At 43.1% G+C, this 26,788-nt stretch overlaps 1 protein-coding gene across 2 annotated transcripts in view; it reads right to left on the minus strand.

The window, feature by feature from the left end:
- tmem104 (transmembrane protein 104) overlaps positions 1 to 26,788 on the minus strand; it is a 123,465-nt gene that overhangs the window by 12,908 nt on the left and 83,769 nt on the right. For both annotated transcript variants that reach the window (XM_034711811.1, XM_034711810.1), the window contains exon 9: positions 18,111 to 18,204. In XM_034711811.1, coding sequence (XP_034567702.1) covers positions 18,111 to 18,204 — 94 coding nt within the window. The remainder of the gene's footprint in view (positions 1 to 18,110; positions 18,205 to 26,788) is intronic.

The following is a 26,788-nucleotide window of genomic DNA, read 5'->3' on the forward strand; positions in this document are numbered from 1 at the left end:
TCAGTCTGTTTCTCAGCCAGTTCAAAACTGCTCACAGGGCCTTTAACAAAAACAATAAAAACACAATAAAAGCAGAGAAGCAATTAGAGCAAAGTGACAGTAAAAGCAGAGTAAAATGTTGAAAATTAAAATGAATTCACAAAATAAAAGCTTTACTATAAATTGTGTCTTGAGTAGTGAAATAAAATTAGGGACTGACACCGCAAGTCTGATTTCTTGTAAGTAATCATGGCTTTAAAAACATTCATGTATCTATTTGTTTCTTGTATTTATCTGATATTTTTTGCTTAAACTGATTTTTAATTTTGTTATTACTCTTACTTAATTTAATAATTGTACTGTATTAATTCTATTTTTTATTTTTAAGTATTTTATCTTTGATTGCCATATAATTTTATCATTACTGTTGTTTTCTGTCTCTGTTCTTTTGTGTATGACTTTGGGCTGCACTTTTGTAAGTATGAAAGGTGCAATATAAATAGGGAGTGTGACTATGTTCCCACATTCTGCTGCTGATCGAAATTAAATTACTCATTCATTCATTCATTTACTATAAAGTGCTACCAAAAAATCTTGAACACATGGCTGTGGGACCATTTGGCTGTGGGAACATAGGGATGACCCCATATATATAATATAAAGTTGAGTTCAGTTCAATATGTCAGAGTTCTCCCATTGAGTAGAAACTAAAATGCCGAAAGTGGGCACTTCGTGAAAGTTAACAAATCCCGATACGTTGCAGTATATGATATTGCAATAATAGCCGGACCATGACTTGAGTGCAGTGATGATGTCATATCATGGGACCGCTCATGATTCCAACCTCTACAGAAGAGGCAGCTGAAGTAAATGATGTCTGGTGGATTTGAATAGATCAATGCAGTGAAAACAGTCTTCTTTTGGGTGGTCTTGAAAGCATGTTTGCAACTCTTTGCAGGGACCATGTTGCAGCTCTTTCAGCCTATTTTGTGGCTGCCAGCTGGAGCAACTTAAAGCAATCCCAAAACTGGTCACAGGCCATTAAAGGTGACATATCATGCAAAATTTACTTTTTAATGGTTCTCTACCTGAAATATGTGTCCCTGGCATGTCTACAAACCCCCCGAGAATGAAAAAAATCCATTCTGCCCCTGTTCTGATTTCTCCACCTTTCTGTATATGTGTGTGAAACGAGCCGTTTCAGACTTCCGTGTTTTTGTTACGTAACAACAATATCCGGTCTGTCACGGAGTCAGAGCTCGGAGCCTGTTCAGCCCATAGACTGTATAAAATAATACTGAATCCCCCCTCCGTTTTTCATTACCTGCACAAATGTGTGCTAACAAGGAGCTTAGGAGGGAGGCATGCTAGTTGTAGGCTGTCTTAATAAACACAAAGGTCGGTTTTACTCCCCACGTCTGCAGATTTGGAGATATAGTGGATGATTTTTATTTATCATGGATAAGTGCTAGCGCTAATTAGCATAGCCACATAGCTACATGTTCATAGCTGTAGCTGTAGCTGTAGCTGTGTACCAAGACACACGTCTACATACTGACAAATAAAACAACAAGAAACACTAAATCTGTGACCAATCCTTCATAAAAGGTTCTGCTGCCTTTCTGGCAGAGGTCGGTTTTACTCCCCACGTCTGCAGATCTGAAGATCTAGTGGATGATTTTTATTTATCATGGTTAAGTGCTAGCGCTAGTTAGCATAGCTACATGTTCGTAGCTGTGTACCAAGACACACGTCTACATACTGATAAATAAAACAACAAGAAACACTAAATCTGTGACCAATCCTTCAGAAAGGTCCTGCTACAGGCGCCTCTCCGTCAGGATCAGATTCAGAGGGTTGAAGTAACGCGATCTCTGAGCAGCCGTGTATATTCAGCCAACATGTAAACATTAGATCAACGTGCTGGAGAGCCGAGGCACATCCACTTCCGGAGGGGGCGTGGTCAGAGAGAAAACAGAGTGTTCTGAGGAGGACTGAAGAAAAGGACTTTTCAGGCATGCCAAAATCTGATTTCAAAGTGTTTTTTTGAGCATAAACTTTAAAGACATGTTTTGGGGACCTCTTAGACCAATATATATTGATGAAAAAAGCGTGATATGTCACCTTTAAGAACCCAAAACAGGTAAAAAGGGCCCTGTTTTTTAAAACACCAGACTTTCCTGTAAAATGTTAATAAGGGTTAACAACGGAATAATATCAAGAATCCCTTCAAACTGCAAATTCTAAAGCATAACCTCTTTTTATTTCTGCCCACACATAATTCACAGAGGTTTATGCTAATGAGAGGAGCAGAACTCATTCATCTTACTTAAGACACAGGAAGTAACGCCTTAGTTCTCAAAGAAATTGAAAGTCAATCAGATGGTAGAAAGGAGCCGAACACCAAGAACAAAGCCGGCAGAATGAAGCTTTTCATAATGTGCTCATTCGTCTCCGACTCTCTGCTGCATCGTGGGGGAAAAACATGCCTGCCCGTGACAATTTTATCACGCGTGTTGCGCCTACAGCTTTGAATCTCAATGCTTGTGCAGAAGCAAATTATGCCTGATCACCTTGACAGCTACGAAGGACCAAGGAAACAGAGTGTGGTGTTTTATTTGCTCAGTAAATTCAGTGCGTCCTCCTCGCTCTCTGGATTGATGTGAGTGACGGATGCACTTTGGTTTCTCTTAACCTGTCATCCCTCGTTGCAGTCATTATATCCTGGGCCTTGATGGCCTTCTTTCTTATTATGCATTGATAGATTGATAAGAGACGCCATTGACTTCTTGATGAAACCTCACAGCACACGTTTATATGTCACCGACTACAACAGTGGATTCATTCATTCACATGGGACGAGCTGTTTAACTCCTCAGATATCTGTCAGGATATTATGATTACACGCTCTTTGAAATTGACACGCCGATACTCTCCCGCTACACTTGACACGCGACTACAGGAACTGAGCGAATTGAGAAGGTGTCACCCGGCCACATATCACGTCCACATAACAAGTGCCCGTCCATCTCGCAGCCTGTGATTTATATCACCTCGATGGGAATGGCGGTGACCTTGTGAGTGCTTCAGCTTTAACAACCCTCCAGAGACGGCTCTTACAGCTGTATCCTCACCGGTAGCAAACAAAGCTGTTGCTGTTAAGCCAAGGCTGGCGCACGGGCCCCAAAGCTCCAAGGAGTCATTGACCGCGTATACGGAGAAGGATTCTCCAGGATGGATGGGATTCGTGGACTCAATTAATGAGTAGAAAATGGTAGGAGGTGAGAGGGGATGATCAATCTTGTGCGTGATGGAGCAAGAGAAAGCTGCAATCTGGGGGGGGGTCTCGTTTCTCTGAGAGGGGGGACACTTAAGCGGGAGCAATTCTCATTGATGATAGTGTAAAGGTCAAGGACTTCCCAGCTGTGCTTGAGATGAGTGGCCCTGCTGCGACAGCGAGGAAACACACCACGCTTCATGCAATGCAACACTATGGTCTTCTCTTTTCTCATTGTGTCTGCCAATCCAAACATGTCCCCCCCTAGTGGTTTTAGAGCCGAGCAAATCATGCCATCGTTAATTAAGACAGGCTCGTGACGCACTCTTGGATTATCTCTGAGGTAATTAGTAGTCTTGGCTCTTTGCCTAGTTCTCACCAAGGTCTCTGGATTTCCGGCTGTGGTCAAGCAACACTTCAAACATATCGCGACCGGTGCAGACCCGCTGCTGGTTCTGTTCCTGTTTTCGGTGTGAGACCGAGTGATAAGCGTCTGCTTTGCCTCGTAACAACTTGCATAATCTCAGATTCAGCTATCAGTAAACACAGCACAGAGCGGCACAGCAGTCAGCCTACTGTTAAGCGCTTCACGCTGCTGCAGCTCGGGCGCACGGGGGATGAGTCAGCCAGACTCCATGACACTATCGAACAGCTTCATGAAAACATTAATTAGCCCACTCACTCTGATAGAGCGCTGGAAATTTGCACATTAAAAGCAGATAACAAGTTAATGCATCTGTCCTTGTGACCGGCAGGAAAAAAGAACGATTCAATTAGAGGTTTGGGATGTCTACAGAAGTGGCTGAATTGACTCATGGTGATATTGAGAATGAAACCTCAGAAAATATTTTCGTTTCAGAGAGACAACCTTCTCTACGGCTGTCCTTTGTGACTGGCTCTCTGGGAGGAGAAATGACATGCGGTTCTCTGAAGTGTTATAACACAATATGAGCAGGATGCACTTCTACTCTCTCTGACTGTGTGGAATTATTACATGAAAGTAGAAACATGAGAGTCATGCAGGCTTTAACACCAGTTGGGTCAGACATTTGTCAACCCTTTGTACCCAAACTGGCTGTGCTCACTGAGAGATGTTTCATCACACACCCTTGAATCTGTTCCGGCTCTGATCAGTGCAATTGCTAGGACTATTTGAGTTCAACTGGTTCAAATGTAATAACAGACATCTACAAAACCAGTGTAACTTTTGAGCTACGTTTTATTCTGGAGCAATATCAGAAACCATCAGGAATAATCATCTATCATTGTCAGAACAGATGCAAACTTTTTGGTAAAATCCAGTGTAAGCAAGCGGTACAAAACAACTTCCACCAAACACAGGACATCCACCAGATCCAGACAGCTGGAGTCATGTGACCGAGGTTTTCCCGCTGTAATTACTGAATCAAGGATTCTCCTCCTCCTCCTCTCCTCATCCATGTTTCTTTCTGGTCCTCTGAAAACCTCTGACCTGTTGACTCCAGGCCTGGCTCCGCTCATCATGACGGTTTGTTGTTGTAGTTAAGTGAAATCCGATCTGGTGATAACACAGAGTGTTTTATTCTGAAAATTAACCAGGTTTTTATTTTGTTTTGGTGTCTAACTTCCTGTCCCGCTCCAACTGCTCTGTTGAGATTGATGCGTCGTGCTCCAGCATCCGGTAAAATTAGAAGGCTTGGGGGTCTGGTGGCCTGGCGGTCTAAACGCCCCACATACAGAGGCTACAGTCCCCGTTGCAGGGGTCGCAGGTTCGATTACAGGCTGCGACCTTTTCCTGCATGTCTTCCCACGCTCTCTATTCCCCACATTTCCTGTCCCTCTTCAGTTGTCCTATCAATTAAAGGCAAAAAAAGCCCCAAAACATAACTTAAAAATAAAAAAATAGAAGTCTTAAGTATCTGATCCATTGCGTTCCGGCTGCGTCTCTGATCCGGCAGCTCGGAGCGAAACGGAGTGGATCCAGTGGAAGTTAACACAATGACTAGAATAGAAACCTATCAGATCCGGTGCCGTGACGGATCGGAGACGGCTCAGATCTGAGAAGACAGGATGCTGATTTTCTTTGTGGTCTTTCAAGGCTTTAGTCGAGGACAAACTGTCATGATCACATTCTATGTAAGAGAGAATGCAAACTGAATGTAAACTGTCTCTTTAAAACCAATATTGAAAGACTAGATTTTTGTTACAGCCCTCTATATATTTAAGAAATTCAAGCTAAGTATTAGAAGGATCGGGATTTTTAAGCTGTAGAAACCAGCTTCTTTTTACAGCTTTGATTCTTCCCTTCAACTCTTGTCATGGACTTAAAGGAACTCTGAGGTAAACAAGACCTGGAGGTCAGCGGCCATAATTAAAAGCTTAGTTAGCTGGTATAGATCCGATTGATCACGTTCCCCCAACCAAAGCAGACATCCGAAAACATTCCCCTAATCACCCTGAAACTCATCTCAGCAGGAAGTGTAACCTCTGATTGCACAAAGAGACATCAATACAGAGCAGGGGCGGCGAACAGGAGCTCTGAAACTAAAGGAAAGGTGGCTGTGATGATGTTTTTATTTAGCCACACTGGAAACAAACGTCTAATATGGAAGACCTCGGCCGGCTGATAAAAAGACAGAAACAGATCTGTTCTAATCTACCCTTAAATGTAATCTTTCTGGACCTCTGAACTGTGGTTCTGCTGTACGGTCCATTAAAACCTGCTCATATTTCAGCCGTTCCCCTGTGAGCTGCCTGCTCGGACAAGCCCAACTTTCCACTCAAGCAGCCACCAGAGTCCCCCTGACCTTCAAAAACAATATCTCCATCCTTCACCCATTTCAAATGGCACTGGGCAGCTGTGAAAGTCCCTGCGGGCGTTTCCTCCGCTCCGTACACCGTGTTGTAGTAAACTAAGAGCATAAGATGGATGGTGAGACCAATGGATCACTGAGGCTTATACTAACGGTTGTTTTTGTTTGGGGGCAGAGGAAGGGAACGGTGCACTTTCACTTCATATCAGTATTCAGGCAGCCGCATTCAACAAGATTTATTTTCAGCTGATTTTAATGTATGAAATTAAACTCTGAAAGTTACATTATAGTGAGCTCACAAAGATAACTTTATAGGATCAAAATTGTGAGCTATTCTTGACGTTAAACAGTGCATTTACAAATTACTAGTCCTTATGACTACGGATGGGTAAAAATATCGATTCATCGATGCATGGCAATATTTCCCCCCCAATTCAATATAGATTCAGCAAATCCTCTGAATCAATTCACATCCTGGCCAGTGGGGGGCGCTGTGCGTGTGTTCGCGTTAAATTTAAGGAGGCTGCACCAAGCGGCAACCTCCGGTCTAAAAATATGAGTCCAATGAGGAAGTGTTAAAAGCTGCAGTTCATCGAGGATCCGCTTGAGGCTGGCTCCGGAAGTACCGGAAACCACATACACATGAATGTGGAAAAAGACGATCTTTACAGCAGAAATAAACATGTTTACAGCCTGGTACAAAAGACGAGTGTAGTCTGAATAGCTCATTTCTCGATGTCCTCTCACTGTTAGGGGGGTGAATTTTTTTCTAATGTGGTGATTTCGAAGATATTGAGATTACTAGTCTTCCAATGAGAGGCACAGCTGCCTGTGGGAACACTGCAGCTGTTGGCTAGGAGGCTCAAAGCCCGCCTCTTTACGTCACACTGGCTCGACAGAAGCAATATGGCTGCCGCTGCCGATTGGCTTCAAAAGAGCGTTCAGAAACAGATGGGTGACGTCACGGATACTACGTCCATGTTTTATACAGTCTATGGGCTGCACTCGACCAAACAACAAGATGGCAAGATTTGGCTACAGTAGCTAATTTCTCTATGGCACACACTGTAAGGGGGGTGAATTTTTTTTCTAACGTGACAGATCAGAAGATATTAAGATTATGAGTTTTTGTCCAAATAAGGACATGACTGACTTGACTCCCAGACAGGAACACATAGCTGTTGGCTAGGAGGCTCAAACTCCGCCCCTTTGCGTCACACTCTGCCTGTTTGAGTTCTGCATTTCCAATATGGCTGCCACCGTCGATTGGCTTCAAAGCAGCGCTCAGGAACAGATGGGTGACGCCACGGATACTACGTCCATATTTGATACAGTCTATGCTTGAAGCCGTCAACTTTTAAATGTAACGTTTGGGGTCATTTTGGATTCCTGAATTTGGAAAACCAGAACACAAGAAATAGACAAAAGTAAGGTCTTTTGTAAGCTGTGACAGGCAGAATTAAAGTACTGCAGTAACATGACAAACCTGCGCAACCACCGACACCAACACCATGCGGATGCTTTGCAACAACCTGTGGCTAAACCTGTTGACTCAAAACAGACGCAACTCGACAAATCCTTTGCCTGCAAACCGCCGCCAAACTCTGTCCGTGCGCAGAAGATAACGTAGTCTGTGGCCGTGTTCATGTGCAAGGACCTTCGACCGTACAGTGTCGTGGATAAGCAGGGGTTTGAGAAGATGGTCAACACTGGAACCACATGAAAACACAAGACAGAAGCGGTTTGGAGTCATTGAAGTCAGCAGAGAGAGTGGCTCTTACAAGTGATGGTTGGACTTCCAGAGTGAGTGACTGACCCCTACGTAACTTTCACTTCTCATTTCATTTCTAACGAGTGGGAATTAGTGTCAAATGTTCTGTGGACCCGAGCCCTGCACAGAAGCCACACAGGGAGGCATTTACATCAATATTGAATCGAATGGATATGCAAACGTGGAAAACAGTCCCACCTGAACATCCCCATTTGAACTCGTTTTTTTATGTTTTAGAAACAGAAGGACAAACCTGCTCTACAAGAACTCTTTAATGATGGAGCACCACATATACGTCTTTAGTCTCTCTCTGAAATCAAAGCGACAGTTGCTCTTGGGAAGAACATGATCCATATGTCACCGACTGCACAGTTAATAAAGACAGTAACTCCTCTGAGGCGCTCGGCAGCTTTCCATCCATCCCAGGAGAGATGGACAGAAGTGATTAATACTCGTTTACTGAGTGAGGAGGCTGTTAACTCGTTCTCCTCCTCTCATAGCACTCGATATCAATTAGAGAGGCTCTCCACTGTTATGGGGTTTTCTGAAGAGCAGATAATGATCCCACAGGCTTGTAAGGCAGACTCCCAAAGGTTATTCGTTTTCCTGTGCACAAGTCCAACATAATGCCCAAGGAGTACATCCCCCTGTTTCATTTAACATGCTTAAATTCATATTTTATGTTACAGCGCTGTTTTGATTTGACTTTCCACGTATTCATCTTGTCTCTGGTACCCCTTTTCGACCGAGGCAGTTTCAGTGCCAGTTCGGAGCCAGCGCTAAACTGAGAACCGTTTTTTCGTGTTTGGACTGCAAGTAGGGATGGGTACCTTTCACATTTGAACCGATACGGTACCGATACCCGGTACCTGGGAATCGGTACCGGTACTCAACGGTACCAATTTTCGGTACTTTTGTGTTTTTATGTAGTAATAAATATTAATAATAAAAAAAAAATCTCAAATTTGTTTAAACAGAAACAGGATTATGTAAGTGTTTAGATATATTAGCTGACACGTGCTCGTGGCGTCTAATTGCTCTTTCGGGAGTTTATCAAGTAACACATATGAATGCCTGCGGACGTGAAAAGGTCAGTTCTCCGTCTTTTTATATAACAGGACACACAACTTACTTGTTGGGCATTCACGCACACAGGAAGGGTTATAAATGGGGTTAGGTAGTCCGAGCGAGAGGGTCAGTCTCAACCATAGACTGTAGAAAATAAACTTAATCCTCATGAAGTTCTGCCTCGCAGTGAGTGCACGCGCCCGTCAGCTGCAGGCTCCGTTTGGCGCTCTCCCGCGCAGATGCAGAGAGCAGAGAGCAGAGACGTCCACCCGGTCAGTCTCTGACTTTATTACAGGGCGAAAGTATGGAAAATCACCTCCTCTTCCACTCCCTCACAGTCACAGGGATGCGTTCAGGCACCGAAACATGGTACCGTTTGATTTTACATGAGTCGGTACTCGGTAGTACAGATGGAATTCGGTCGGTACCTATAAAAGTACCGAATTCGGTACCCATCCCTAACTGCAAGTGAACTGGCTCCTGGGCGGGAAAACCGGTTCCAGAGTGGCTCCAACTCTTTGCTGGTCTAGAACTGCAAACCGCTTACGTCAGGGGTGAGGGGCGGGGTTGTGCCATTGTCCTGCAGCGAAAAAATAAAAGAGACTAATGGATTCCAAGGCAAAGCAGTGGTCAGCCGAGGAGACAAGCTACCGTTGTCCGCCATCGTTGTTGTTGCGAGGGAAGGTTTGCGCCAGAGCTGCTGGGAAAAGCGGTCACGTAAATCTGACGTCATGACATGCCTCTTCCACGGGCTCGAGCGGGTGGTAAACAAACGGATGCCGTGTTGGTCCGGGAGTTCAACAAGCTCCGAACCAGCGTGAGCACCAGCCCGGATATACAACCCGGTTCGCGTTGGTCAAAAAGAGGTATTGGAGTGCAGTTTCAGGGTCGTCACTCATTTGAAGGAAAGAGGGCGCAGGCTGGAATCGAGCCCAGGTCAACCGCTTCATAGGTGCGCAATTTAGCCATTAGGCCAATTCCCCGGCCAACTATCAATCCTTTTTGATGATGTTTGATACTTAAAGATGGAAGAGAGGTGACTAGAAACAAGGAGGATGTGGTGGTAACACATCAATCCTAGGCCACAGATGAACCGTTTGAAAGCTTTTGTTATGGAACAGCTGACCACTGTCTCAGATATCCAAACTGACAGCTTCAGGCCATTACACACAGACTGCTGTGGTGTCCTTGAATGCATCTCACTTTAGTTTGGTAAAAATAAAGAGCTTCAGATGTTATTGAAATGACCAACCATAATGTGCACAGATGGCCTGAGCCCAAACTCTGCCCTTTGCACCTCTTTCTATTAAATTAATGAACAATTAAGTAACATGGCAGGGAGGGAAAAGCTCCCACATTACCGCAGCTCTTTCTAGGTTGTCTAAAAGGTGTCACACTGTCCCGGGCTAATGGCTAGTCCAGTGAAAATCACAGCGTGTCACAGCAGCAGGAAGTCACACCATCACTCAGCCCCTGTGTTAAAAAAAAACAGGGCTCAGTGGACGGGAAGGTTACTACAGTTGAGTGGCAACGATGCTGACAAGGCCAGGGCCGAGGGCGGGAGGCAGGACCCTGACACAGCAGCCAGCTGTGAACCCTGACATTAAACACACCCCGTCCCCTCACAGGGCAGCACAGGTGACTGCAGGTGTAGCCAGGAAAGGTGAGTGATGGTCAAGAGAGGATGGGGGGGGGGTCTTATGTCTGCTGAGTGTCAGAGGTGTCATATAAATAGATCACAGAGACATAGAAACATGAAAAGAACCAGACTCAGGTGTGTAAACAAATGTATTCAAGGAAATATTTCAGAGGTATTAGCTGCTCGATCATGGGGACAAATTCGGGTATAAAGAGATGACTTTCATGAGGTACTGGGAGGAAGAAAGGTGTTGATAATCATGAGAGGTTTGCTTTGATTGTATGTGTATTACTAAGAGAAGTTATGAGGATTTTTTTGTGAGAATGCATCCATGTAATGAAATTAAAAACGCTTTAACATCTTCCTACTTCTTTTCTCACATGTCAATCATCAAACTAAAAGGTGAAACCATTAGCCAAGGCTCTACTGATTGTGACATATCCAAATTATATTCAAATACATTTTAAATAGTAATTAAAATATATTTTTTCTTCTTCTGAACATGTACAAATAAGAATATAGTTAAAAGAATAAGAAATAAATACATTAATAAAAATAATAGAAAATATAGATTTTTTGTTTTTTCCAGAAACTCTCTCTTTCCTAAACCCTATTTACATAGAAAATGTGTCAGGGCTCTCTGACGAAATTGATGTACTTCTAAAATGTATTTATTCTTTTTCACTTGTATTTTTTTTATTATTATTATCATTATTTTTTATGTATTTATTTATTTATTTATTTTTTATTGACTTTATCACATAAAAGGCACACATAAATGGTACATAAATAATGAAGGGTGTACTGTTGAGAGACAATAAAGCCACAATTTGGGGGAAAGCTCCCTTTCGATTTATTTCAAGCCCTGGACCTCATTATCAAAATCATTGTTTTAACAACTTTTATTTATTTATTCATTCATTAATTTATTTGTTTATCTATTTGTCTGTCTGTCTGTCTATCTAACTTTTATTTATTTTATTTACCCTTTATTTAACCAGGTGAGTTAATTGAGAACCAATTTTCATTTGCAATAACGACCTGGGCGAGAAGGCAACACAGGTGGCATGACAATAAATAAAACAAAACAAAAACAGAGAGGACATATAGACAGACCTAGAAACAGAACAGTACAATACAAACATATGACAGCAGTGAGCAACTTAAAAGCAATTTAAAAGCAAGTGCAGTGATGTTGAGTTATGGGGTGTATTAGGTTTTTGAATGTGGCGAATGGAACGAGAGAGGTCAGCTTCAGGGATTGTTGCAGGTGATTCCAGTCATTTGCAGCGGAAAACTGGAAGGAGGTGCGACCAAAGGTGGTCCGGGTTTTGGGTGGGATGAGTTTGATAAGGCTACTTGAGCGCAGGCTACGGTTTGTGCTGCGAAGTTTGATTAGTGACTGTAGATATAACGGGGTTTTACCAGTGAGGGATTTGTAAATGATTAGAAACCAGTGTGTGTGTCTGCGAGAGTGGAGTGAGGGCCAGTTCAGTTGAGAGTACAGGTGACAGTGGTGAGTGGTGAATGGGGCTCCAGTGACAAAACGGATAGCAGCGTGGTAAATGACATCCAGTTTGTGAAGGAGAGTGTTGGAAGCAGACCTGTAGACTATGTCACCGTAATCAAGAATAGGGAGGACTGTCATCTGAACCAGAAGCCGTTTAGCAGAGTGCGTGAAGGAGGATTTGTTGCGATAGAGAAAACCAATATGGGATTTGACCTTAGTGAGTAGTGTGTTGATGTGAACTTCAAATGAAAGTTTGCAGTCAAGCCAGACCCCTAGGTATTTGTAGCAGTCAGCAAACTCAATCTCCGACCCATCCAGGGAGGAGATTTTGAGGGGTCTGTTGGGCAATGGTATGTTTTTGTTAAAAACCATACATTTAGTTTTATTGGAATTTAAAACCAAATGGAGCCTCATGAAACTATTGATTTATTTGTTACAATGTTACAATGTCATTTAGCAGACGCTTTTATCCAAAGCGACGTACATACGAGAACAAGAACAACACAAGCAAAGATCTAGACAAGAGGAAACAAGATCAGTACGAGTAACAAAGTGCTTCAAGTCAATTTGGGAGCAGGTACTGCCAAGCAGTGTAAAGGCAATGCACAAAAATAAGTAAGGAATTTATTCATTTATTTATTTATTTATTTTTTCCCGAAATAAGGAACATCTACAATGAAGCAACCAACCAATTTAAGACCTTCCATTATCATCATCAACAATTAACATCACCACAATAATGACCAAAAGTACCAAGTGCTGGGTCACTCAAGACCTGAACACAGATTCCCAGAGTAGAGCAGGACAGTGCGAGTCAACTGTAACTGGAAGACATGATCTGCCACTGGGGACAACAGTGGAGAACAGTCTAGCTAAGTGCATAGTGCTTCCTAAAGAGCTTGGTCTTTTGCTGTCTTTTGAAAGTAGAGAGGGACTCTGCAGATCGAATGGAGTTGGCCAATTCATTCCACCATTTAGGGGCAACAGAAGAGAAGAGTCGAGCTAGTGATTTTGAGGCCTTGTGTGCTGGAAGCTCTAGACGCTTTTCAGAGGCTGAGCGTAGCGGGCGAGAAGGGCAGTAGACCTGGATGAGGGGTTCCAGGTAAACTGGAGCAGTTTTGGTGACTGCTTTGTAAGTCATGATTAGAGTTTTGTATCTGATGCGAGCTGCAACTGGAAGCCAGTGTAGTGAGATGAGCAGGGGAGTGACATGAGCTGTCTTAGGCTGGTTGAAGACCAGACGTGCTGCTGCGTTCTGGATCATTTGCAGAGGTTTAACTGTGAATGCAGGGAGGCCTGCCAGTAGAGAGTTGCAGTAGTCAATGCGTGACATTACAAGAGCTTGAACCAGGAGCTGTGTTGCGTGTTCTGTCAGGTAGGGTCTGAACCTCTTGATGTTATAGAGGGAAAAACAGCAGGACCGAGCAATCGAGGCAACATGAACCTTGAAGGTTAGCTGGTCATCGATCATGACACCCAGATTTCGGGCAGACTTAGTGGGCATGAGGTTTTGAGATTCAAACTTGATATTGATCTGTGGGTCCATAGTGGGACTGGCTGTATTTGTGTATTTATCTGATCTTTAACTTCAACTGATTTTCTACTTTTTTTATTAGTTTTACTGTCTGGGTTTTATTTCTTTTTCAAGAATTTAACTATGATCGTCTTTTATTATTTTAACTATTTATGTTATTTTCTATCTCTAATTTTTTAATGAAACACTTTGGGCTGCATGCTTGTATGTATGAAAGTTGAGTTGAGAGAAAGTTTCTGGAAAAAACGAGACTGAGAGAAACAAAATAAAAGGAACATTTTTTTTGTTTTGTATTAATTGTATTTATTTCGTATTTTCATTATTATTATTTTTACATGTATCAAAAACTGATTTTATTTTGTATTTATTTTATTTTTATTACTAGTTAATGTATTGGCATATAATTCAGATATTTCACAATCTTTAGAGCCTTGGCTTATGGTTTGAATTGTTTATAATAAACTAAAGAAGTATGAATAAAAGTTTGGTCCAAGTGGAAGAACACGTCGAACATTAGTTATTGCTCCACCAAGATACACATACAGTATCACCCTGATACCGTATCTGCCTGATAATATGACGTTTTTGTTTACTGCTCCGTCCAAACTGACATGAACTCTGGTTTTCTTCATGATTGAATCTGTCATCTTATTGGCTGCTGGATCTCTGGATGTCTGGACCTTTTTCTCATGTCATCACTCAGCTACATGAAGTTAGCACGGAGCTTCCACTGGGGCCATTTTGAATCATTAGCCAGTGTTGTAAAGAGCCCTGCAAACACAACACCAATCAAACGCAGAACCTGTGCGGGGCGGCGTGGAGATAAAGAAGAGTGAAAGGTGCAGCTGGACCCTTGTGTTTCCGCGGTGGACAGTGTGTGGATGCTGCTGCTGTGTTTGTGTGTCGTTCATGTGTGTGTTAGCATGGGGCTGGCTGGAGCGCCATGATTCAGTGGTGTTGTGATTTTAACAGCGGGCACAGGACGGGGCGGTTTATTTTCGCCCGTCGCCCTGTGAGTGACGGTCCAATCAAGCTTGGGACGGGCTGTCAGGCCTGTCAGGCTGACGAATGAGAGGAGATGAGAATCAAAGACACAGAGCAGGACCGAACCATGATGGACGGACCTGAGCGGAGCCTGCCGCACAGGCGAGGGCAGGATGGAAGGAGGGAGGGATGAAAGAAATGGGGGGAGACACGGAGAAAATGGAAATATGTGTCAGAAGAAAAAGAGGAGGCTGAAAGAGGAAACTCCACTGCATTGAAAGAAGGGAGAATGATGACATCCAGAGAAAAGTCCAACAGAAAAGTAGTCCAAAATATTCAGCGAAATATTTTAACAGCAGACGGAAGCACAGGCTTTATTCATGCTGCAATCTGCCACATGATTAGATGTGTTGAACAGAGCAGTACAAGTGGGAAATAAAAGGTGTTTATATCACTCCAATCAAAAAAAAGTGTAATGTGATGATGTGTGTTTAATGCTGGGTATGTAAAGGCTCCACTGTCTAGGAGAGGTATGTAAAGATGTGGTGTTAATTCTTATTATTTTGTGTGTGAGGGAGGTGATATAAGGAGGATGTGAGGTAGAGGAAAGGGAGGAACAGAGGACACAGATTGTTTAAGATTGAATAAAGGTACCGTATTTTCCGCACTATAAGGCGCACTTAAAAGCCTTTAATTTTCTCAAAAAACGACAGTGCACCTTATGATCCGGAGCGCCTTATATATGGATCAATTGGTTAATTGGTTGATCCATACTGGTTGATGACAGAAGGCGAACACACCAAGACGGGGAGACAACGCCGGGCGACTTACGCCACTATCTGCCAATGGATCGTGGATGCCTGGGCTGATATATCAGTCTCAACTGTGGTCCGAGCTTTCACGAAGGCAGGAATAATCTCTGAACTGCCAGGCAACAGCAGCGACACGGACTCGGATAATGACGAGAGGGAGCCGGGCAGGTTGGATGCCGTAGTCGCCCAACTGTTCAATTCGGACACTAAAGAAGAAGAATTTGAGGGATTCGTGGACGGGGAATGAACTGAAAAAGTGAGCTTTACGTGTTATACGTAACTGAACAATGTTGAGTTATGCACTAACGTTTGATTTAGTGGTATCAGACTGTTTCTTTTACTACGTGTTTACTGAATCAGGGAAAAGTTCCCCTCCACGTTTGGGAGAAGAGTGAGCAAGGCTGGGAGTTATTGTTAATATGCACATTAACGTTTGAACAACGTTACCATGGGAGTGAACGGAGTTGTCAGAACGCTTAATAAAGTTTGACTTTATCTGACTGTTTTGTTGACATTACCTTTAGCACAGCTCCATCTAGTGGATGCATAACGCAACCCCAGTCAAACGTTTGACTGCAGTATCTTCTATTCTCTGCGCCTTATAGTCCGGTGCGCCCTATATATGAAAACAGTTCTAAAATAGGCCATTCATTGAAGGTGCGCCTTATAATCCGGTGCGCCTTATAGTGCGGAAAATACGGTAGTATTCATAAAAGCCTTGAAAGAGACTGTGTCTATACTTGTACCAGACGTGGATTAAGCGGACCTCCCTGTGGATTCCTCTCGTGGCTCCTGGACATGTCAAACAAGGACGGGGATTTTCTCCCCAGTGGTGGTTTTGGTGAGATCAATCGTCTTTCCTTTTGGATAACTTCTTGTGGTTTTTTCCGTGATGAACTCAGGGTTTTTTTTGGTGGTGGATTGATGGAGGACGGCCACATTGTCGGATCGGAAACATCCGAAACGAACTTTAAACAGACTTAGAAGACTGTTCTAAGTGAATTAATGTTTTGTTTAACATATATTTCGTTAGGATGTGAATTTAAGTTTATTTTGAATCTATAAACGTTTCATTTAAAGGCTTTGGTTGGACGCATAGACTGTATATTGGGGCGGCAGTAGCTCAGCCCATAGGGGTTTGGCTTGGCAACCGGAGGGTCGCCGGTTTGAATCCCAGTTTGGCATGTGGACTGGTGGCTGGAGAGGTGCTGGTTCACTTGCCTGGGCACTGCCGAGGTGCCCTTGAGTAAAGCACCAAACCCCCAACTGCTCTGGCTGCGCTGGTTGATGGCAGTACTACCTCACGATGACATCTCTCCCTAAGTGCATGTCCACTGCATGTTTGTGCATAAAATTGTACGTATATATCAAACTGTGTGTGAAGCATGACCAAAAAATATAACATGAGTGGAAAAATTGAATTTCCACCCCGGGGATTGATAAAGTGCGTTTCTTTCTTTCTTTCTATAAAATATGGATGTAGTATTCGTGACGTCACCCATCTGTTTCTGAAGAGCTGTTTTGAGGCCAATCGGCGGCAGCCATATTGCTGCTGTGGAGCCAGTGTGACGTAAAGAGGCGGAGTTTGAGCCTCCTAGCCAACAGCTACAGTGTTCCCGCAGTCAGCTGTGCCTCTCATTGGAAGACTAGTAATCTCAATATCTTCAAAATTGTCGCATTAGAAAAAAAAATGTCACCCTCTCATCAGTGTGTGCCGATCAAGAAATGAGCTATCCGGACTACACTCGTTTTTTGTACCAGGCCGTAAACATGTTTATTTCTGCTGTAAAGATCGGCTTTTTCCCATTCATGTGTATATGACTTCCGATACATCCAGAGCCAGCCTCAAGCGGATCCTCAATGAACTGCAGCTTTTAGCACTTCCGTATTGGACTCATATTTTTAGACCAGAGGTTGCCGCTTGGTTGGACGTTATTGAATTTTGGTTGGTTTTAGGTATCATTTAAGTGTGATATCCTCTAAAGGAAAAGGGTGAACATTATTTAAACTGTGTGTAGGTTTACATCTTTCCAAAAGAACCCCCTTAGCGTATAACATAGACAAGAAAGCAAATCAATTTGACTGCAATCTGTTTGATGCTGCTATTCTTTAATATGTAAGAACGGCAATTTTAGTCGCTTAATTCTAACTCCATGTTTGTTTTCATCTTTTTTTCCCACTATTTACAGTTTCTCTGCTAAGAGTCTGCACAACTTCTTATTTAACTTTATCCTAGTATAATTGTATTTCATAACTTTGCTGTTTTTTCAACCAGAACAGGATTTAGACAATAACAATTGTTAGGACAAAGGAGATACCTTAAGCCTCCTCTTCTTTTCTTTTCTTTATTTTGTTTGACTGGTTCTCATGTGGGAAATTGGGAATGGGTTTGTCACTGGTTTGTCTGATGCCGTTAAACGCACCCATTAAAGGGGCTTGTTTGACGTCACCTGATTGAAGTGATGAGCCGCAGCTGGGAAGAGAAGAGGACGCCAACTCATCAAGACCAAACCAAACTATTAAACTCATAAGAAGACGCTTGGGCTCGCCCCTCGCCACCCACGCCGATCAGTATATTCCCTGGGAGACCAGCGCAGGTGAGCAGACCCCTTTTCAGTTTTCCCCTACTGAGAACCAGTCCTATCTTTCACTCTTGTTTGGTCACTGTTCATGTTGGGGCTTTTAATACACAGTGGAAAACAACAAAAACCGCTATGAATGATTAGAGATTAGTCTGAACTCACCCAACCAGCGCATGAGTGAGGTGAGAATCTGGAGATATTTGGTCTTCTGGGCACTGAAGAAGGTGAAAGGCCCCAACAGGACGGTGAAGATGCTCTGCAGGAGAGAACAGAGATGAAATAATTAATAATGCATAAGAAAAAAAACAACATTCCTACATGCAAACAAACAACTGCTTTAAAAAAACAGCTTTTATATGTCACAGAAAGGATGACGGAGACCAAACCCCGTCGTATAAAATCAGCCTTAAGTGAGAGACTCCTTTACCACCCGTTAACAAGAGGCGGTGAATACTTAGAAACCAAGGCAATAACGTTAAAATGTCAGGCAGCGAGAATGATGCTGTAAATGTCAGAGCTCGTCAGTCAGTAAATGTGATTTACAGGAGAGGAGTATCATGAACATCTGTTCTGTTCAACCTTTGACATACTTCTGATTTTTAATCAAATGCTGTTCTGTGAGACGCGCCCGATAAAAAAGTGTAGGGATTCTTCAGGCTGTGTTTTTGTGCATCATAAACCTTCAGTTTAATGATGAGGTCTCTGACTCAGAGGGGAACTACCTGACAGACATTATACATTAATGATGAAGGTTTTTTTATTGAGCTGAAGCCTCAAACATCTGTCTTTTTTTTTTTATCACAGATGTGTTTATTGACATTTTGTTAAATGCAAACAACACAAAACCAAGACAGACTGACAGTGACATACACAACAACAACAACAACAACTACAAGAATAGGAGTACAGATAATATTAAAATGTAAATGATATAGAGAAGTGTATACAAATTAATATATGTTTAAATAAATAGGAAAATAAATAAATACAAAAATCAAATTAAATTAATATATAAATAAATTGTTATTGATCAGTCTGCCGCCCTCAACATCACTTTTGAAAATTGCCAATATAGGTAATCACCTAATCAGGGATCTCAGATACCCCTTTTCAACCGAGGCAGTTACAGGGCCGGTTTGGAGCCGGCTCTAAAATGAGAACCTGTTTTTTATGTTTCAACTGCGAGTGAACTGGTTCCGGCCGGGTAAACCAGTCTAGAGTGGCTCCAACTCTTTGCTGGTCTAGAACCGCAAACCGCTTACGTCAGGGATGAGGGGCGGGGTAGCCATGATCAAAACCAAAAACCATTGTCCTGCAGCGAAGAAATAAAAAAGACTAATGGATTCCAAGAGTCTTAGTTATGCTGCTATAGGCTTAGACTGACACACTGGGATCCTGTCTTTCCCTCTCTCTACTCTCTCTGCCTGTCTCTTACTTTAACTCTCCCTTTCCCATTAAGGTTATAAACCATAGACCTTTCGAGTCCCTGAGCTCCCTTGGCTCATAGGAATCTCTAGTTCTCTGCCGTTGACTGCCTGCTGCTGTGGACTTTCCAGACTCCAGCTGCTACATCTCCCTCTATCCCTCTCTCCACTGTCACCCCTCTCTCTTCATCTCCCTCTATCCCTCTCTCCAACACGGTCTCAGCAGATATGTGTCTAACATGAGTCTGGTCCTGTTGGAGGTTTCTGCCTGTTAAAGGAAGTTTGTCTTTGAGGCTGTAACTTGCTAAATGCTGCAAAGTGCTCTCCTCGTGGCGTTAGGTTGTTGAAGTGTTTAAATGTTTCAGGACTTAATTGGACTTGAATGATTAACAATGAATAATTCAAGAGGTGTCCCTCTTGCTTGACTCATGTTGATTTCTATTTGTACTTGCGACACTACCATGAAATGTAATTACAAACTGATGACGCAGCATCAAGTCATCAGTCTTCCAGTTTTCTGTCAGAATCCTTGCAGCCCTCTCAAAGATTGGTGAGCAGATTAAAAAAATGGACCAATCCAAAGTCCTCCAAAAGAAGTTTAAATCCTCAGATTGCCCATCTGATGCTTCGCTTTATCAAGAGCTGCAATCAGACGCAGCGGCTCAGCCACCGTAGCTCCAATTCCATCGGTTCCTCACCCCTCCCTCAAGCCTGCAAATGCACCCCCCCCCCCTCCATCCTCTCCCTTCCCCTCGACCCCCCGATCCTCTGCCACTCTCAGCTCTGTCTGCATAGTGTGAGTGGCGTGTGATCTCGGAGGCAGTCACTTGCGTGCCATTTTATCTGAAGAGCAGCCTGCAGGGTTTCAAACAAGCGGCTCACCCTGCCACCCACAGACACGCCGCACACGCACACACACACACACACACACACACACACACACACACACACACACCTCTGAGAGCAGGCAGAGGACGTCTTTAGCCCGGTGTTGCATGTGTAGAAACACAGTCACATGCAACACATCAACAAGAAACATGGGCGTGAGAATGGATCTTAGAATCTACTAATCCTCAAAACATAACATAGTTTCCACCGTGCTACGGTCGTCTCTTTGCGTGGCAATGTCAGCGACTAATTTGGCAAAACGTCACAAAAATGCTGTTCCAACTGATGATGTTGTGCAACAGAGATGTCCTCATCACATAACAATCCCTTTAATATATCCCAACAACTATTGGATGGATTCCCAAGAACATGAAATTCTCTCCTTGAACATATTGAAATGATCATTGTGTGATTGTTGCATGGATTAAAGATGTTTTCTAAGCGTATTCTGCAAGGCACGACAACATTAAGAACGGTGTTACGGACAGATCTTCACCCTATCAAACATTACGTCTTGTGTATTTTTGGGGTCATGCTGCAGTTTTGATTGAGGCATGATTACGTGTTCAACATCAACCTATGCATCTATGCACTAATCCTCAGTTTTATAATGTGCATGTACTTCTTCCTGTTATAAAACAGAGGCTATGTCATATTTAAATATCCTTTTTTCATTTATTGTTTTTTGCAGCCAAGTGGTGGAGGGTGTCCAGTCTGGTGGCCCCAGGATCCCATATCTGCTCTTTGCAGATGATGTGGTTCTATTGGTGTCATCGAGCAGTGACCTCCAGCTCGCACTGGGACGGTTTGCAGCAGAGTGTGAAGCGGTGGGGATGAGGATCATCACCTCCAAGGCTGAGGCCATGGTGCCAAGTCGGAAAAGGATGGATTGCCCACTCCGGGTCAGAGGAGAGTCTTTGCCCCCAAGCGGAGGAGTTTAAGTATCTTGGGGTCTTGTTCGCGAGTGAGAGATTGACAGACGGATTGGGGCGACATCGGTAGTGATGCGGATGCTGCACCGGTCTGTTGTGGTGAAGAGAGAGCTGAGCCAGACTCTCAGTTTACCAGTCAATCTACGTTCCAACCCTCACCTATGGTCACGAGCTGTGGGTAGTGACTGAAAGAACATGATCCCGAATACAAGCGGCCAAAATGAGCTTTCTCCTCAAGGTGTCTGGGCTCAGCCTTAGAGAGAGGGTCAGGAGCTCAGACATCAAAGTAGAGGCGCTGCTCCACAGGATCGAGAGGAGCCAGATGACGTGGTTCGGGGATCTGGTCAAGACACCTCCCTGATGTCTCCCTGGGGAGGTGTTTGGGGCCTGTCCGTCTAGGAGGAGGCCACGGGGAAGACCCAGGACACGCTGGCGAGTTTATATCTCTCAGCTGGCCTGGGAACACCTCGGTACCTTCCAAGAGGAGCTGGTGGAAGTGGTCGGGGAGAGGTGTCTGGGCTTTTAGACACATGTTAAATAGCTTTCCCTTAAAGGTGCTGTGAGGAACTTTTGTTTTGTATCAATTCTGGCGCCCCCTTGTGGACAAAGTGATACCTCTTATCTCTTGTCCTATACATGCAAAAGTAGTGCTTTCAACAAAAGCATCATCCTGTTGTGTTATTTTTTCCATGAAAACAGTCAAAGAAAGGCTGTTTCTGAAGCAAGATGCCCATCATCTGGTCTGACACCTACCCCCCCAGGGCGGTTTCAGGCATTAAAAATTACAACAGAGAAGGTGTCAGTGTTGGTGCTGATGGACTTGTTTGCTACTGAAGGTTATAAAGAGGCATCAGTATCATTTTCAGTCTGTTTCTCAGCCAGTTCAAAACTCCTCACAGGGCCTTTAAGTGCTAATGTATGAAATATTTTAATAAACTGCTAATGCTGCCTGCTTGAAAATGTAAAAAATAAGTGAAACATGTTGAAAGATCCTTAAAAAGTTTTGTGAACAGTCTGAAAGTTTCCATGACTACTTAGTGTAGCATTGTAACAACATCATACTAATACTTGACGCATTAATATAAGTTGTGGATGCACAAGAAGATATCAGGGGACACTTTTCTTTGTAAATTACTGAGGTGCTGGTGATTAAAACGGTTATTAAAGGTATCTTTTAGAGTTTGCTTTAGTTGAACTTGTGTTTGAGGAAACAAGGGAATCATTCCTTACACAGCGCTGGCTCAGCTTTTACTTCCAGATGTACACATGGCTAGCTCCAGTGTCAGCAGGGGTGAGAGGGGAAAAATAAATAGCCTTTAATTCTGCTGAGTAATGATGATGCCCGTGTGTCTGTGCATTAAAGAATTACCAGCTGTCTTCTTGGCAAAGTGCAGCCAAAGCTCAAGGCGAGCCAAAGCATAAATCCTGAACATCTATTGGAGGTAATGAATGAACCATTATGAAGAGAGATGTGTCTGAAGAAGAAAGTGAAATTAATGGCAGCTGGCGGACTGTCAGCAGAGTTTAGCCCTGAATGTTTCAGCGCGGTCGGGCCGTTCTCACCACCTCTGCTTTCTGTCTGAGGATCACTTTGTAAACTACATCAAGACATCAAGCTGATGTACGATACATGAAGGTGTTAGACAAATATTTTATAGCTCCTGAACTCTGATGATATCTTCTACAGGAAATTATACGAAAAAGTGAATCAAATCTTCGCTTTGCTGGATATTTTGGAAGAACAGATTTGGGAAGTTTGGATTTGAAGTGTTTATTCCTGGATTTCACACAGAAATAATATACTGTATTTGATACATCTCTCTCACTTTTCGCCTCTTCTATCCCTCTTCCAACCCCAACACAGTCTCAGCTGATGTGAGTCTAACATGAGTCTGGTCCTGTTGGAGGTTTCTGCCTTTTGGAGGAAGTTTGTCCTTGCCACTGTATCTTGCTAAATGCTGCAAAGTGCTCTGCTCAAGATACAAAGATGATATCAGCCACAAGGCCAAAAGAAAGAGTCATCTCGACGCGTTGGCCACAGCAGATGTGTGTCTAACATGAATCTGGTTCTGCTGGAGGTTTCTGCCGTAGATGGCCTGCTGCTGTGGACGTGCCAGACTCCAGCTGCTACAACTACAACTATCATCTCTCTCTCTCTCTTCATCTCCCTCTATCCCTCTCTCCAACACGGTCTCTGCAGATGTGTGTCTTACATAAGTCTGGTCCTGCTGGAGGTTTCTGCCTGTTATAGAAAGTTTGTCCTTGCCACTGTATCTTGCTAAATACCGCAAAGTGCTCATGGCCGACAGTGATCACTACTTTCTCACAAACTATCGGGCAGATTTGGACTTTATTCCTCTTTAATTCTAACAGTTTGGTGTAAAAACAAACTATAGTTTACATGTTGTCCAGGTTCTCTGCCTTTATCTTTAAAAAAAGTTGGTGTAGTTTTTGTCCTTCTTGTGGATGACTGTTTGATTCTCCCTCTCTCTCTCTCTTAATTTCCCTCTATTGCTCTCTCCAACACGGTCTCAGCAGATGTGTGTCTAACATGAGTCTGGTCCTGCTGGAGGTTTCTGCCTGTTAAAGGAAGTTTGTCCTTGCCGCTGTAACTTGCTAAATGCTGCAAAGTGCTCTGCTCATGGTGGATTAAGATGAGATCAGACTGAGTCCTGTCTGTAGATGGGACTGGATCTTATCCTGTCTTGATGTTGGGTCTTTGTTGATAATAGAACAGAGAGTACGGACTAGACCTGCTCTGTTTGGAAAGAGCCTTCGGATAACATTTGTTGTGATTTGGCGCTTTATAATAAAGATTGATTGAATGATTATTTATTAGGACTTCCCCCAACAAACATTATCTGAAGACTCTTTCCAAAACAGAGCAGGTCTAGACCGTACTCTATGTTCTATTATTAACAAAGACCCAACATCAAGACAGGATAAGATCCAGTCCCATCTTACAGACAGGACTCAGTCTGACAAACTTGCATTAACAGGCAGAAACCTCCAGCAGGACCAGACTCACGTTAGACAGCCATATGTAGGGCCTTTGTTCTGTTTTAGCTCGATTAAGTCTTTGCAAGTTGCTAATTTGTGACAGCAGTGACTAAGTGAAGAGTTTTGGGTCAATTTAAGGTAGCCTTGTGGTGGTTCTCTGCCATGTTTTTGGATCATGGCCAGTTAGAGAGCTCAGTGAAGTTTGCCTGTTGTTTGTGATTACTCCAAGTTCCTAATCAGTAGTTTAAGTAAGGTTTGTTGTTTGAAAGGCATTGAAGACCTTGATGCATTTATCTTAAAGTTCTGGGTTTGAGTTTTTGTATTGCTGCTTCTCAAAACTTCACGTTATTCATGGTTACTGGAAAGTGTTTCAGCCGCTTCTGGGTTTTGCTGGTTTTGGTGAAGCTCTTTCTTTTACTTCCAGTTTTTCCCCTAAACAACAAAAAGCTGCAACGCCTTCAGTTCAGATTACAAAAGACCTCCACTGATCAACACATCCAAATAATCTATTCCCAAGCATTTAGAAACAAATCAGCCCAAACACAGACAGATCTGGATGCACAGGGCAGAATCTGGCCCAGTGTTGCAGAGATAGTGATATCCCTGCGGCTTAATAGCACCGAGTCTCTTCTTTATGTGGACACACTTGATGAACAGTTTCTCCACCACTCATGAATCAAGACTGCACCTCCAACAGCTCCCTGCCTTCAATAAAACCCCACACCAAACAATGGCTTGAGGACACCGGACTGCTGGACCGTGGCTCAACAAAAAGACCAATGTGAGAGCACAACAGCAGCGCTTGGAAAATATACAACTGAGGAACCTTCTTCTATTACAAAACGACATTTACATGCAAAAAGACAACAATGTGGCCAGAAATATAAAGTTAAGAGAGTGTGTAGTCTTTTTACAGAAATAAAAATGTGCCTCACAATCAGTATGCAACAACAACAGAGAGATAGATCAATCATAAAGACGGCTATGAAAGAAATAACAGAAACCTTAATAGGTTGGTCTGCATGCAGTCTGAAGTAGTGCTCATTGTTGCCGGTGTGTACTGGGGGGAACAAGATCAGATCTGGGCCTTATCAACTGCTCCTGAAAGGTCACACGAGTTTGGGACATGTTAGAATTTTTGATCCAGTAGCAACATCAAAAGTAGAGCCACAAGCCGATTCCCCAACTTTAGGGATTTTTGCTGATTGCGCCTGCACAAAATAGCAGACAGCATCTGAAGGCAACATGGCAACACGCCTCAAGAAGTGGATGACTTAAATACACGTTGATATCATAGACTGTATAAATAATGGACGTAGTATTCGTGACGTCACCCATCTGTTTCTGAAGCGCTGTTTAGAAGCCAATTGGCGGCGGCCATATTGGAAATGTTGAACTCAACATAACTGCTGTCGAGCGATTGTGACGTAAAGAGGCGGACTTTGAGCCTCCTCGCCAACAGCTACGGTGTTCCCGCCTGTCAATCAAGTCAGCTGTGCCTCTCATAATGGAAAACTCATAATCTTAATATCTTCGAAATTGCTGCATTATGAAAAAATTCACCCCGCACAATGTGTGCCGATCAAGACATGAGCTAACCAGACTACACTTGTCTTTTGTACCAGGCTGTAAATATGTTTATTTCTGCTGTAAAGATCGGCTTTTTTGAATTGGTGTGTATGTGGTTTCCGGTACTTTCGGGCGCCAGCCTCAAGTGGACACCTGATGAACTGCAGTTTTTAACACTTCAGCATTGGCTTCAATTCTAGTGGCCGGAGGTTGCCACTTGGTAGATATACATTCATAGACATAACATCCACCTTTGCAATCTAATGCAATCTAATACAACACCTCTACCATAAATGCTACTTTTAGGAAGTGTACACATTTTCAGGGTTTGGGGGCTGTGGTTACAAAACTTTGGAGTAAGTTACCCTATAAGAATCAGAAGTGACACATGCACTTTATTCTCGCATTTATGAATTAGTATCGATATTCTATTAGAGTAATAGATCCTCAAATGAGTAGCGTGTTAGTATCAATGTATCGATACCACAGAATTGATGCACCCACCACTACCGTCCAGTTAACTTTATCTTCCAAATACAGGGAAAGGTCAATGAAAACGAGGATAACAAATGTGAGGGTGTCACTGTTGATGCCAGCCTGGATTTCAGTCACTTATTATAAAGGCAATATTAACATTTTGTTCTTTTAAAAGTCCTACAAGGTTTGTCTGTTAACATGCCAAAGCAGCACACCATGTGGCTGAGAGCTTCACATGATTGCTGTTATACAAACTGCTGTGATGCAGAGGTAATGTTTTCTGCACTTCAGACTTCCTGATGTGGGAGATGATTGAACAAGTTCACAGCCCCTCTCGGTCACAAAAACCTGCAAACCTACACAAACATGTTCCAGTTGAACTCATAAAATCAGCCGATCAGCTAATTCTGTGCTCAGTTATGTTTTATGTGACGTATTTGTAATTATATTTACACAACACAACTTTAAAGTGGTATATTGTCCTCAGCTGCAGCAGCGTAGAAAAAATAAAAGAGCCAGAAACCGGAAGAACAAGGGAGGAATATTGCAG

Source organism: Notolabrus celidotus, chromosome 20 (genome assembly GCF_009762535.1).
Source record: "Notolabrus celidotus isolate fNotCel1 chromosome 20, fNotCel1.pri, whole genome shotgun sequence".
NCBI lineage: Eukaryota > Metazoa > Chordata > Actinopteri > Labriformes > Labridae > Notolabrus > Notolabrus celidotus.